General features: G+C 35.9%; 1 protein-coding gene across 1 annotated transcript in view; it reads left to right on the forward strand.

Moving 5' to 3' along the window:
• Nucleotides 1-15,189, forward strand: part of LOC121410085 (dual serine/threonine and tyrosine protein kinase) — a 62,632-nt gene that overhangs the window by 37,440 nt on the left and 10,003 nt on the right. Inside the window, exons 5-7 of the mRNA XM_041601949.1 lie at nt 7,170-7,295; nt 9,326-9,509; nt 9,983-10,139. Of these exons, the coding sequence (XP_041457883.1) occupies nt 7,170-7,295; nt 9,326-9,509; nt 9,983-10,139 (467 nt within the window). The remainder of the gene's footprint in view (nt 1-7,169; nt 7,296-9,325; nt 9,510-9,982; nt 10,140-15,189) is intronic.

The following is a 15,189-nucleotide window of genomic DNA, read 5'->3' on the forward strand; positions in this document are numbered from 1 at the left end:
TCAATCTTCTCCGTCGTACCTTGATCTTTTCTGAAGCGGCAAGGATCGCCACCATCTTCCTGGTCGCCACAAAATTTTGAAAATGTTCAAAACTTACGTAGCGAGATCGCGCAGGTGCTAAAGCGCATCACAATCGAGTCAAGAGCGTATTACAAACGACATATTCGTAGCTGTAACGGAGCTCCAACGCATAAAGCGTAGTAGAAGCGAATTAAAAACGGCACCGATCGCCCGTGTTTTCAGGCCCGTTCCCAATGACAATTCTGCTACGCTGCTTCCGTTTACAAGGCTTGTGCTTGCGCTCGACACGCTTCACACCGTTTCCACCGCGACGCTTTCCCTTTGGGTGTCATGTGGCACACATTCTCAGCCCGCTGCAGGCATTCACGTTGCGCTTTTGCTGCGCCGCTGATGACTGAGCAGCGATTGATCAGCGACCGCTTTAAAACACCGTGCCGATGGTGGCGGGTTATCATATTTTCAACAGATTACGAGGCGACACCACGACGTTTTCAAACATACCTCCCAGAAAAAGGACCAAAAAGGGGAAGCTGCCCAAGCTGTTATGCCGGCGGTCCAAGAGAAGAACAAGAGGTTAGGGTGGTGGTGGAGGAGGAGGAGGAGGAAGAGGAGGAAGAGGGGTTACAGGAGGAGGATGAAAATCTTACTGCTGAGCCTTGATGACGAAATAGGTTACCTCCGCAAAATATATGAATTGACTATGTTTTATAAATAGAATGAATTCTAACTACAGTGACAGACAATATCAATTTTTTTTTAATGATTCGATCACTGATGTATTGATTAGGAAAGCACACTTCATGGGGATTCTTGCATTGTGCCCCCCTTCCTTTATGAGTGCACTCACATCAGTAGACTTCTTGTAAGAACATTTAAAAGGAATTTACCTAACAATTTTGAGTGACAAACTTTTGTGGAAAAATATAAACAGAATATCAAAGATTTTTATGCTCTTTTATGAACCCTCATATTAACTATATTAGGCTCATCGACATCCTTTCGGAATGAAATTTAATAGATATTGTATATTATGACTTAAGTGAGAGCCAGGATCGGACCCAGTATCTTTTGACCTCCTCCTTCTCCTGTCCTCGTATCAGGTCCTTGTATTCCACTTCTAACTGATGTTGTTGTATAATGCTAAGATGTATAAGTCCAACCAAATTCTGGACATCCATATATTGGTCGGAGGTTGGCAATCGACTGAAAAATGTCTCATGTGCCGCGATTAATATGCCAATTGCTCGAAATCGTTTCAAGAGCCCATCATGAACGTAACACAATCGCTCCATTCGTAGCACCACCGTACCGAGGTCCTAATTAGCGTATGAGCCTCGTTGTAAGGTCGCTTTGATCGCAGTAGCAGTGCATCATATCTGCCTCAAATTGTAGCAAGAGAGTGGCAGCGTCGTACTATCAGCGTATTACCATCGCCTTCAGCGCAGGTCCGTCGCAGTGAAGTTGCAGTGCAATCGCCTCGCGGCTAAAAATAGAATCCGAGGACGATTCTGCTACGCTTTGCGGGATTTAGACAGATCGCCATGGTCGCCATGATCGCCACCCTAGTGAGATGGGGGCCTAAGTTTATCGCGTTTACAAGAAAAAGTTAATGGATGGAAAGATGAACACCGAGTGTGGTAACATGATACTGACCGTCTAGACAGGTGTACAAAAAATGCATTTTTGCATTGCATACTTTATATTCTTTCATGCATAACCGATCACAATTTCAAACTAGGTGCAAAACAATTGCTATACTTTCCTCTTTTATACAGGGTTGGCACGTTTTAAATGGTGTGTTTTAAAACGTGTTTTATAAATGCATTTTAAAACACCTGGGTTTTTTTTTTACAAAGAAAATTTGTGTTTTAAAACCCCGTATAGGCCTTTGTGTTGTAAATTTGCATGGATGTGATTTTAGATGAATTTTTTTTCATACTTTTATTTCTGAAGTGGTGTACTATTTTCTTCTAACTAATCAAAACTCTTTCTCAACATCACACTTTTTCTCTTTCCCCCTTTATTCTCCCTTTCTCCATTGCTTTGTCATGTTCCTTTCCTCCCTGTTCAATTATGTACATCAATCCATATTAAGAATATTCTCATTTCAACAAACGTATCTGAGTGTTGTGCTCACTTTTTGGACAGAGAAAGAAACACTATTTAAAATAAGCTTAAATACATAGTAGTACTTGAATGAAATGGAAGTGTTGCACAAGCATAATAATATTTTACAAACCGCTGCCTTCCCGCATACAGGCCGTTAGCGCGGACTGCGCACCGCCTTCCTGCGTATATTTAACAGTGCGCGCTAACGGCTTATGGCCTTTGTGCGGGAAGGCGGCGATTAATACATGTAGATTGTAAAACTGACATCCTACTCTTGAGGTACACACGAAAGCAGGTGAAACATTGCGCTTTGTAAAGATGAAGAAAAGTACTTTAAACAGTGTAAGATAAACCTTAACCACTAACAATTAGAGGACCTCAATGTCTCCTCAAAAATTTACATGACAGGGCCATGCAATATCATTCAAGACTATTGGAGTGCATGCATGCGGTTATGATATTACACAACATTATTTTTTTATAAGTTTACTAGTGATATGAGTACTGGGTGCGGAATGAAATATCAATTTTAATTGGGATGATGCGCATCTGTGACACAAAATGTCTGTCGTGACGCCAAATGTCCATCAGTGACAAAACATTTTTGTCCTTCTAGTCAAAGTTACAGCTTGCTTTAATACATAATACAGTGTATGTCAGGGAAGTCAAACTATTAGATTAGCATCTGCAATGAAAATAAATTGTCAGCATTTTTTTATTTTAGATAGACAAAACAAAAGATCAATGAGAAGTGTAGAAACCCATTTCAATCCTGTCCGTCCATGACATTGAATATTTATGGATTCTGTCTTTAGTAGGTAACCATGGCAACAAAATGTTATAAACATTTAATAGCTTCAGTTATACTCTTTGCAATGTACCTTAATATACATTGACAAATTCCATTACTTAATTTTTACAAGCCTTTAAGCTTTCAGAATTCGTTAAATGTCCGTCCATGATGAACTGATCAGGCTCTTGTGCCCTCCTTAATATGAATAGGAGTTTGTTGTCAACAATATTATCATTGACTTTTTCCAAATGGTACATTCTGCCTTCTAGCCAGGTGATTGGCATGTTAAAATGAAGAAGGTTAGAAGGGTGAAGAATCATGTAGGCTTGCAGGGAGTGCAGCTCATAAAGTTGGAGTGGCTACCCTGGTATGACTTTATATAATGAAGAGTTTGAAGCAAGTGGCAATGTAAAATGTTGAGACCAATTGGAAGGACCAGACCCATTCAAACAAGAACATAAAATGATATACCACGTAAGAATAAAGCAAACAATATAAACACAGAATTCTTGGTTGGCCCGCTTTATTGCATCAATACTAAAAGCAAACCATGAATAAAGTGACGTTTAGGGTTCTAAGATTAACTGTTGTCAGGTGCCCTACATGTAGTAGCTAATCAATAGTTATATACTAAATCAAGGTCTTGCTTATTATAAAACCTTCCACATGTAAAACAGATAGAATCAGGATACAGTCGGGGTAATAATAATAGCAGGGCCCGCTGGTAGAACAGTTTTCGAAACTGAAGTGGCTACCCTGGGTAAATATACCTATATTGTTATTATTATCATACAGTACATTAAATCAAATTGAAGGTTGAACAGTAAATTCATCTATCAAATGTCGCAATTAAATGACTGTGTAACAGCATGATCTATTCATGATGACAAAGTCTACATGGAATGGAACAAAGAATTTTGGTATTGATATAATGATAAGGATCTGCATTATATGCCCAATTCATTTGATATCTTTATCAAAGACATGATCAGAAAATCAACATTGCAATGTTGCTTTTGTTTGGAAATCCATATTTGGATGAATCCAATCTGTCTTTATCTAGAGTAAACAATAATGTATCTTTATAAAGGATAATTCCATGGCATGTAAAATGGGATAAATTCATACATGAGTAGCTAAGACAGGATCTATCAGCAATAATATCCCCAGACCATATATTATAAACAATAAATAAATAAAATGGGTATTGCTAACTAAACATGACTACATGTGCTCAAAGCTGTGAAGAACGTGCATAGATCTGTACATTTTAATTACTATACTGGTTGTAAACTTGCCTACATGTCTCTACTTTTGCTAGCAGGCCTTTCAAACTTTGTGTGAAGAAGAATAATGCATATATTAAATGACAGAGCATCAATTCACAATCAACATAGATCTGTTATTTAAACAAAAATCATGCAAAATGATCCTCGATTTAAACAAGAGGCTTTCTTACTAGATTATGTGGTTTATACAGCTTATTAATATTAGGATAGCTTATTAGCTGATATTAGTATAGCTTTATAATGAATGGCATGAAAAACGATCTACATCAGCAACAATTCCATTAAAAAAACAACACTCACAAATCACACTAAAGCAAAGATTTTTCAGCTTGTAAAGGAAAATGATATGTAAGGGAATATTTTATACCGATGCCAGGATAAAAGTTGAAGTACATGTACGTTCTTACAAAATGAAAATATATCATGAAATGTAATCTAAATATAATCATGCTTGCTTAAAAGGGAACTCCAGGCTGAAGGTAATTAAATTTAAATGAATATAGTTAAATTCACCAAGAAAAATGCTGTAGAAAAATTCACCGAATAAAATGCAGAAAATTTCATCAAAATCTGATAACAAATAACGAAGTTGATGAAATTTAAATATTTGATGAAAACATTTTAACTTATATATTGCATATCATCATGAATATTCACTAGGTGGGCTGAAGATGTCATGTCACCACTTTCCTCGTCTTTAATATGTATTACATTTATTATTTCATGTCTCCCTTACACCAAACAAGAGTTTCGCTAATGCGAGCACATGATACGTCTGCCTGTAATGCGGAAAATGGAGTTTGAAGATCATAGTGGTCAACATGTTTTTGTCTTACCCTTCTGAATTCCTTGTAAATGTGATAACTTTAGTTTAATTTAACCTAGGCTCATATAATTTGGTGTGTACGATACTAGTATAGATCCCAGCAATTCTATTGATTTTGAGGTCAGAAGGCCAAAGGTAAAGTCGCCACCTTCCACTTTTCTTGCTTTCAGACCAATAACTCAATTTTCTGTGTTACAGCCCCTGCAGAAATTTAAGCGTGCCGCTTGCTAGTAACTAGCATGCGACTAGCAGGGCGCTCGCTTAATAAGCGAGTGCCTGCTAGCGAACAGTCCCTGCTCGCTAAAAGATCGCTTAACTATTACTCTGCACGCATATCACACGCTTATTAAGCTAGCCGCATGCTAGTTACTAGCATGCCGCAAGCTTGCGCAAGCTAGTCGCACGCTTCCCGCAAGCTTGGAAATTTCTGTAGTGTAGGCGAGTGTATTAATTATGTGCTCGCCTTAGCGACACCCTTGTATCATTCATTTGTACATGATGTGTCTCCATTATGATAAAATAAGTTGCAGCAATAAATAAGTAATGCATTTAATCAGTTGTCAATCCAATAAACAGTTCTTGGTAGAATATTTTTGAATAATCCTAATTTCATATAATAAGTTGCAAAAGAATGAGTGGGGATATGACATCCTCAGCTGACCTACATGTAATGAATATTCATAAAGACATAATCTATACATTGAGAAAAAAAACAAATTTGATGAAAAATGGACCTAACCCGTTTTGCAAGTGAGCTCTTCATATATACATGTATATATATATATCATCCTACATCTGCATTTGAGGAGAACTTTTTTGTCTTCTTTTAAATAAAATATTCGAAATGTGCCTTAATGATGTGTATTATAACGGAATAAACCCATTCATAGACTTAGTAGGATGTATGCATATATATATATATATATATATATATATATGTATATAGATAGGTTCATGCTTTATTCCAACATATATTTGTAAGACTATTGTGCATCAAATTAACTTATGTATTGGAATAAAGCATGAACATGTCAACCTTATTTTTTATGCCCCTGCAGACGAAGTCCTGAGGGGGCATTAAACATTGGCCCTGTCCTTCTATCCATCCCCCCACTTGGTTTCTGTGCAATAACTCGAAAAATGTTTAATGGATTTAAGAAAAATTTTATGTGTAGGTAGATGACAGCATAATACAGGCTACATGTATGTTTGAATTCAGTCTCCTCCCTTCAAAGATCAAAAGTCTCAGCTCATTAAATATGAGAGTTTTTTTCCGCACAATAACTAATAAAAATTAAATGGATTTTTATAAAAATTGGGTCTGTAGGTAGATGACAGTCTGCAGGTCAAAGGTCTCAGCTCATGCAAGTTGGTTTCCGTGCAATAACTCAAAAAATATTGAATGGATATTTCTAAAAATTTTGGGTGTGTATGTAGATGACATCAAAATACAGGCTAAGTTTGAATTCGGAGTCTGCAGGTCAAAGGTATAAAGGTTAAAGCTCATTATATATGTGAGTTGGTTTAAAGGTCTAAATTTGTTCATTGTACATGGAAGCGCCATGGTGTAGCGGTTCTGACTCTCGCCTTGTAATCAGAGGGTTGTGTGTTCGAATCCCACCATGGCCTAGCGTCCTTTGGCAAGGCGTTAATCCAAACTTTGCCACTCTCGACCCAGGTGTTAAATGGGTACCCGGTAGGGTGTGAAAGCCTATATGTAGTATGTCTAGCATTTGAGTCTTGGAACTCTTGCTGTTGGAATGCTCCCCAGGGAGTGGAGAAGTGCATACATTGCATGCGGGCATGCAAGGATCCGATGACCGGGGTAATATGTCTGCAAAGCACTTTTTAGAGACGTCGTTCCGATGTATTATAAATGCGGAATTATTATTATATTGGTTTCTGCACTATATTAAGTTCAGTCATATTGAATGAATTTCTAATCACGTTAAACGGGGGCATCTGTGTCCGTTGGACACATCACATTTCTAGTGTTATTATTATTGATCCAACATATGGACTACCTAGGGATATATGATTTCTTATTTCATATACTTTCACGTACACTACATGTATAAGAAATATGAGAAACTATTGCATTGATGTATCTTTTCTACCCTCTGCTTTCTAGTTCTTTCAGTCTATCAAACCTTTCAAGACACCTACAAGGGTTGATACAGAATGGAAGAGGAAGGTTGCACAGACTATGATTAACAATCTTGATGAATCCAAGCTTGCTAAAAGCATCTGCTCTCAGGTAAATTATAAGAAAAGGTTTATTCTTGTACCAAGCGGATGGATGCAAAAGATCTGCATTGAGCTGGTGTGCTATGCATCACTACCTTGCTGCCCTAAAAACTCCAGACTTCCAACAGTGGTTTTAAGACTGACAACAAATTTATCTTGAGTTTGGCCCAGTAGTTTCACAGGCAACTGCTACATTATTTTTACCGGTACTCCCACTTCCAAGGAAGTGATGTATCACATTTCTCCAACCCATATTTGTTTGAACCTCTATGCCTTTAGGGCAAATGTTATTCAGTCATTCTTTAATAATTTTGTTATCATAGTAAATATGTTCCTTTTTAAATAATACACTTTGAAGTAGTATTGAGTTTTGATAATCCAAAGCAATTGCTGAAATGTAGAACAAAAAAGGCATTCTACTAAAGGCCTGTTTACTACCGTACTTACTAGATATCTTCAAAATTAGTTAGTAGCAAGTTATTTTAACCTGCTACACTTAATACAGAGACCATGTTTAACAACAATTACTGTTTTAAAGTACTTAATACTTTTTATAGAGTAGGCATCATTTTGCCCACAAAATTAATCATTTATCTAGTTTATGAATATTAAATTATGAAATTGAAATGTGATGAATAAAGCTGCTACTCTTTTGATTTAGAAAATAATATGAGGCAATCACAACATAACTTCCTGTCAATGCTCAAGTTTTGAAAGGGAAAGTGCAATAAAGTGTACTAAGTGGTTTATTTTAAGGACATCATCTGATCATATAAAGCACAAAATTTGGTCCAAACCTCTCATTCTTAAATGAATCAGTCTGAAAAACTGTCCAAATTCAATGATTGAATTAATTAATTAACAATGGGGGCTCTATTGCACATTACACATCTTACATGTGCCTTTATATGTGAAACTATATAGGCCCGTTTCAGGTACACGTGTACACGCACGGTCAAGCCAGTGCACATGTACTCAATTCCATCATTGTGTACACGACCGAAAAACACGCCGTGTACACGTGCATCAAAAATGGACTTTCAAAACGGGCCTATGTGAAACTCTGTGCAATCTTCAATGTATTGGCTAAATTCAAAGCCATGCAGAAATTTGAAAAATTTCTCAGCCTATCTTAAATTTATGGTGTTTTTAAGATCAAAGTTCAAGGTATCAAAAACATTGAGAAAATGAAAATAAGTTATTAAACTAGTAGTTTAACATGTGATGTTGATTTGGTCCCTTGGTATTGGTAGGGATTACACTTCTTCATATTCATCAAACCAAAATCTGATGTAATAGTATTAGTTATACCCTGCTTGTTCATGTAGATATTTCATAAAAACAAGCAGGGTGTAGCAGTTTTATCTCTTTATAATGTATCCTTATGTTATTGCAGAATAGGGAAAATGAATAGAACTTTAAAAATTATGCGAAACCCTGCATTTTTAGAGTTATTTTGGAAAGAAAGTCATTCATGACATCACAATGATCACACTATTAAAAAGAATGCACATTTTGTCATTGAAATTGATGCGCAAATAGAAGTGTGCAGCGGGATGCTTGGATAGGCACGTAATACAGGCTCATATTACATGTTTGAAATCAGCACTGGGCATGAGCGTTTACAATGTAAAATTTAAAACAAGAAAACCAGACTCCCAACAGGTAATACAGGCTCATATTACCTTTTTGATCATTGTGCCCAAGTAAAATGGGTTATTTATATGGGTTTGTCTCACTAACAAATCAACCAATTAGATTGCAGAATTCATGAAAAATATAGCCAAATAAGAAATAAAATCAGATTTAAACCCTTTGATACTGAGACTACAATAACATGTCATGATTTAAAGTTTTAGAATAAAACTGTGATATTCATATTTTTACCACAAAATACATAAAACAAGAATTCATTTTTGTGACTACTGAGCAATAATATTTACAAATGTTGCCATGCTGTACTCAAGATATTCAATAAATATTTAATGCATAGCTATTCTTTCATATTAATAACTCATTTTATTATCTGTTCATATGCAGTTTCGAGCTCGACTCAACAACTCTCATGAGTCTTTCTCAACATCTCTTCGTCAACTTGAACAAAAACATTCTGGTAGGTTAGAGAAAACTGAAGAACAGAGAATGAAAGTAAGGAAGGTCTATGCTCCTCGGTTAGCCCGTCTTGCTCTAGAGAGTACTTCCCTCAGGGATATGGTGCTCTATGGTAAGGTGTTATTCCTTCAATGTAGCATGATGAAAATGAATACCAGATAATGATAGACATCCAAATGATTTCAAACAGAATCCAACAATCACTTCAGTGTTTTATTTGTGAATGAGGAATATGAGCCAAATAATTATGGAAAAAGTTCTAATAGTTGAGAAATATGAGGAAAAATGAGCATGACAATTTCCCATATGTGATTATCTGTGTTGGCCAACTACGATGTCATGATTTCACAAAGTTGATATGATGTAAATGTACCTGATCTACAATTGTACACAGACAATTCACTTGATTTTAAAGAATTTCCCATGAAACCATTGTTTGCTGAGTGCTACATTCAGCTTTGATAACAGGAATAACAGAATACATAAATAGTATTGTTATCAGTTACATGGTACAAATAATCATACACTTATATTAAAAATTTATTTCCTGACAGATGATATCCATGATTACTTTGTTTTTGTCAGGAATGCCAAAACTTGAGCGAGAGATTGGGCGTGGTCAATATGGGGTGGTATACTCGTGTCGTTCTTGGGGTGGTGTGACCCACTGTGCTGTCAAATCTGTTGTACCTCCAGATGATAAACATTGGAATGACTTGGCCATGGAGTTCCACTACACAAGGTAAATCTTTGTTCAGGTCTATTGCTTTTATAATAGTTTTATGCTAGATGTTCAATAATTTCATCCACTGATTCATATATTTGCCTTGTTTTCTTTCTAATATGACCATTTAGTCATATTCAGTTTGAATCAACATGTCACATATTTTATTCATTATACCCAAAGACTATTTTAGTTAAAACCCCCTGGAGACATTTAAAATGCTCAATATTCCTATCTTGAAAGGGAGAAGGGTGTTTTCGTTAAATGTTATGATTATCTGTATTTAGGATTCATTTCCTGTGAGCAATGTTTTTGCCATTCCAGTCAGCAAAGGGTGAATATGACACCATTCTCATTATGCTTTCTAAAACTAGTTTAGTGGAAACCGGTTCAGGAAACCAGTTTAGAAGATCGCTTTGCTAGCCTTCCCATTTTATCACACCAAAGTGGTTTTCAAAATCACTTCACATAAAGCGATCTTGTTGCTATGAAAATGCTCTCAATTGGGTGCAATGTTTTTGGCAATATTCAACACCACAGCATAGGCATTCTACACCTGTCATGTGAAGTGCGCTCAAAATGTGCAAAGATCGCTTCCTGAATAACAGTTTAGTCCTCACGCTAAAACCAGTTAAAGGAGGCAAAGCTATCTTGAAAACTACATCGCGAGGTGATTTTATGAACCGGTTTGGAAGATCGCGTTCTCATTACACGTTAAACTAAACTAGTTTCCAGTATTAATTTTAGGAAGGTAGTGAGAACGATGTCTGTATCTCTAGAATATCAGGTGGCATAAAGTATTTTGTCTCTTTCTATTTTTGGAACTGACTACTGATGAGTAATCCATCCAGTGAAGTAGTCTACCATGAGATATATGGGAAATGATATCTGGTTTACAATGTGGTTCAATGAATTATGAAGTGTTTCTCAATTTATAGCTATCCTATGATTGCACGGTTCTTGCACCATTGCAATGTCATAATCATATCATTCAATGTTTGCTTTTTGCAGATTCAGTATATGTACATTTTGCTTTAAAAAATATGATTTATTTGAAATTACCCTGGTACCTGTATTCTCTTACTCTAGTTCTTTTGCCTTTGAGGAAGCAAATAGAAGGGAATTCATGTAAAATTTCAAAAAATCAAAAAGAAGAAAATGACAAAGAGATGACAATATTAGTAATGATAATATAAGACAGTTATGTTTATTTTTAGTGAAAGAAGTGATGAAAGTGAAATTTGTATAAAAATGTTGGGGGTTTTTTTCTGGCCTGAAAACCGAAAAAGTCAAATAACATGCATAAGAAATTTAAAAACACAAAATACATGAGGAAAAAATTGCAATACCAATTTGTGTCTCGCCTGCATAGCAGAGTGTGGCGTCCGTCATCCGTCCACAATTTCAAAATGCTTTTTCTTTTTCATTTCAATTCTGTTTCCTTTATATGATAGCACTACATGTAGGCAGGGGATTCAAAACTTCTACACAGAATTTTGATTAGAAAAATTTTTATGCTAGTTTATGCAAAATTAATTTATGCATATTTTTCAAATTTTTCAAAATGATTCTTCTTTATTTTTTGACCAATTTTGATTTTTATCCCCCTATAAACGAAGTCCAGAGGGGGCATTAAGCATTGCCCCTGTTCGTCCTTCCTTCCGTCCATCCTTCTATCCATCCGTCCCCCGCACTTGGTTTCCACACAATAATTCGAAAAAAAAATATTTAAAGGATTTTTAGAAATTTTTGGTGTTGGTAGATGACACCAAAATACAGGCTAATTTCGAATTTGGAGTCTGCAGGTCAAAGGTCACAGCTCATTAAATATAGTATGCAAGTTGGTTTCCGTGTAATAACTCAACAAATAGTTAATGGATTTTAAAAAATTTGGGTGTGGTAGATGACACCAAAAATTCATGCTGAGTTTGAATTCGAAGTCCAAAGGTCACAGCTCATTGGTTTCCTATAACTTATGAAATATTCAACAGATTTACAAAAATGTGGGTGTGTAGGTAGATTGCACCAAAATACAGGTTATGTTCAAATTCGTAGTCCGCTGGTCAAAGGTCACAGTTCATTGAATATGCAAGTTGGTTTCTGCATGATGACTTAAGTATCAAATGACTTAAGTATCAAATATTCAACAGTTTTAAAAATTTAAAAAATGGGGTGTTCAGGTAGATGACACCGAAATACAGGTTAAGTGCGAATTTGGAGGTTAAGTTTTTGAAATGTCATCATAACCTTGAGAGTATATGGATCGAGTTCATGACACTTGGACATATATTACTGAACAGTCTGCCTGAGTTTCGAGTCATGTGATTAATGTGAGAGGTCACTTAGGGTTAAAGAACTTTGTCCCTGTTGGTGTTATTTGAGAAATTGCCATAACTTTAAAAGTTTATTGATCTAGTTCATGAAACTTGGACATTAGAGCAACCATGCATCAGTGAATATCATACACGAGTTTCAGGTCACATGACCAAGGTCACTTGCCTATGGTCAACAAACTTGACCATGTTGGGGGTAGTTGAGGAATTGTCATAACTTAAAAGTGTTATCGATCTAGTTCATGAAACTTGGACATATGACCAATCAAGTATCCTTGAACATCTTGTGTGAGTGGCAGGTCACATGACCAAGGTCAATAGGGTCAACAAACCTTTTTTTAATGTTGTGGGTACATGTATTTGTGGAACTGTCATCATAACTTTAAAAGCTTAGGGATCTAGTTCATGAAACTTGGACATAAGAGCAGCAATGTATCCCTGAATACCCTGTGCATGTTTCAGGAACATGGCCAAGATCAAAAGCCATTTATGTCAATGAACTCTGGCCATGTTTGGAGCATGTGTTGAATTGGCATCATATCTCAGAAAGTTTATGGATCTTGCTCATGAAACATCGACATACATTTAAGGGTAATCAAGTATGAATGATTGTTTTGCACATGTCTTAGGTCACATGATCATGGTCACAGGCCATTTTTGGTCAATGGGACAGAATATTGTATTATCATATCAGTGTTTTCTTGTGTGAATAATTATTCATTAGCTGTTTTCAAAGGCAGCACTGCTGCTATTTTGATTTGCGTCATGTAGGCGAAACTGCCGGAGGCGTCCACTTGTTATATACATTTTTCTTTTGATCAAAATTTTCATTAAAAAGTCAGTTAACTATACTTTGAGAAATACTTAAGAAATAATTTTGACATTTAAGCTTTGATAAAGTAATATTTCTTTATATTGATATTATTATTAACATTACATTAGGCAGTCAGTACTTTAAAATCTTCTGACTGACAATGACAACAAGCAACACATACACTCAGAAAGAACAGAGGACAATATGATTGTTGGTTTAAAGTCCATGTGTTTGGCATTGTGCCTATTCTATGAAATGCAACATAAAATTATATGCCCTTTGCTTTATAAACACTGCTGTCATATACAGACATTTCATGTACAGAAACATCCTGATTAATATGTTATTTATGACTGTATCTGAACCTAAACAAGAAGTTGTAAAAGAAACTAGAGGTATATCAATAGACATGAAATGATTTGAGGGTATCAAGATAAAATAATGCAGGTTTCTTTTAACTATGTTTAACATATTAATTTCATTTTTTAGCCTCGCAAAGTGGAAAAACAAATAACTGCTGTAAATACCTATTCCCTTTTTGATATTTGAGTTTTTTAAAGCTTTTTAAGTGTGCTTTATTTTGTACCTTATTTATGTACAACTTACATGTAGGTTTATTCAAATGAATGAATTGTTTTTTTTTTTGTACAAGTGAAATTGAAATTAAATCATTAATGTGTATTTGGAGGTTAGTTTTTGTCTCACCTGCATAGCAGAGTGAGACTATAGGCGCCGCTTTTCCGACGGCGGCGGCGTCAACATCAAATCTTAACCTAAGGTTAAGTTGACATTATAACTTAGAAAGTATATGGACCTAGTTCATAAAACTTGGCCATAAGGTTAGTCAAGTATTACTGAACATCCTATTGGAGTTTCATGTCACAAGACCAAGGTCAAACGTCATTTAGGGTCAATGAATTTAGACCATGTTGGGGGAATCAACATCAAAATCTTAACCTGAGGTTAAGTTTTTGAAATGTCATCATAACTTAGAAAATATATGGACCTAGTTCATTAAACTTGGACATAAGGTTAATCAAGTATCACCAAACATCCTGCATGAGTTTCACATCACATGACCAAGGTCAAAGGTCATGTAGGGTCAATGAACTTTGGCCGATTTGGGGTATCTGTTGAATTACAATCAAAACTTTAAAAGTTTTTGGATCTGATTCATGAAACTTGGACATAATAGTAATAAAGTATCACTGAACATCCTGTGCAAGTTTCAGGTCACATGATCAAGGTCAAAGGTCATTTAGGGTCAATGAACTTTGGCCGAATTGGGGGTATTTGTTGAATTACCATCATAACTTTAAAAGTATGTTGGTCTAGTTCATAAAACTTGGACATAAGAGTAATCAAGTATCACTGAACATCCTGTGCGCATTTTAGGTCACATGACCAAGGTCAAAGGTCAATGAACTTTGGCAATGATGGCGATATCTGTTGAATTACCATCATAACTTTGCCAGTTTATTGATCTGACTTTTGAAACTTGGACACAAGAGTAATCAAGTATCACTGAATATCCTGTGCAAGTTTCAGGTCACATGATCAAGGTCAAAGATCATTTGAGGTCATTGAACTTTGGCCACATTGGTTGTATTTGTGGAATTACCATCCTATCTCTGTAAAGTGTATTGGTCTAGTTCATAAAACGTGGAAATAAGAGTAACCAAGTATCACTGAACAGAATGCTCAGTAGTGAGCATATTATTTACTAACAAGCTATACTTACCTATACCATCTCATCAAATTGCTATTCGTTACCCTGACTCGAATAGCCACCGGTAAAAACTCCCCGAAAGAGGCTAACTGCAATCAGATAGCCTGGGAAACCCGTCACGGGACGAGACCCATAAAACCCCCTCGCCACATATAAGCCTCCTCTTTCGTTGCCAAGGAGGGGCGAGGTCTG

This window comes from Lytechinus variegatus, chromosome 3, assembly GCF_018143015.1.
Source record: "Lytechinus variegatus isolate NC3 chromosome 3, Lvar_3.0, whole genome shotgun sequence".
NCBI classification, from domain to species: Eukaryota; Metazoa; Echinodermata; class Echinoidea; order Temnopleuroida; family Toxopneustidae; genus Lytechinus; species Lytechinus variegatus.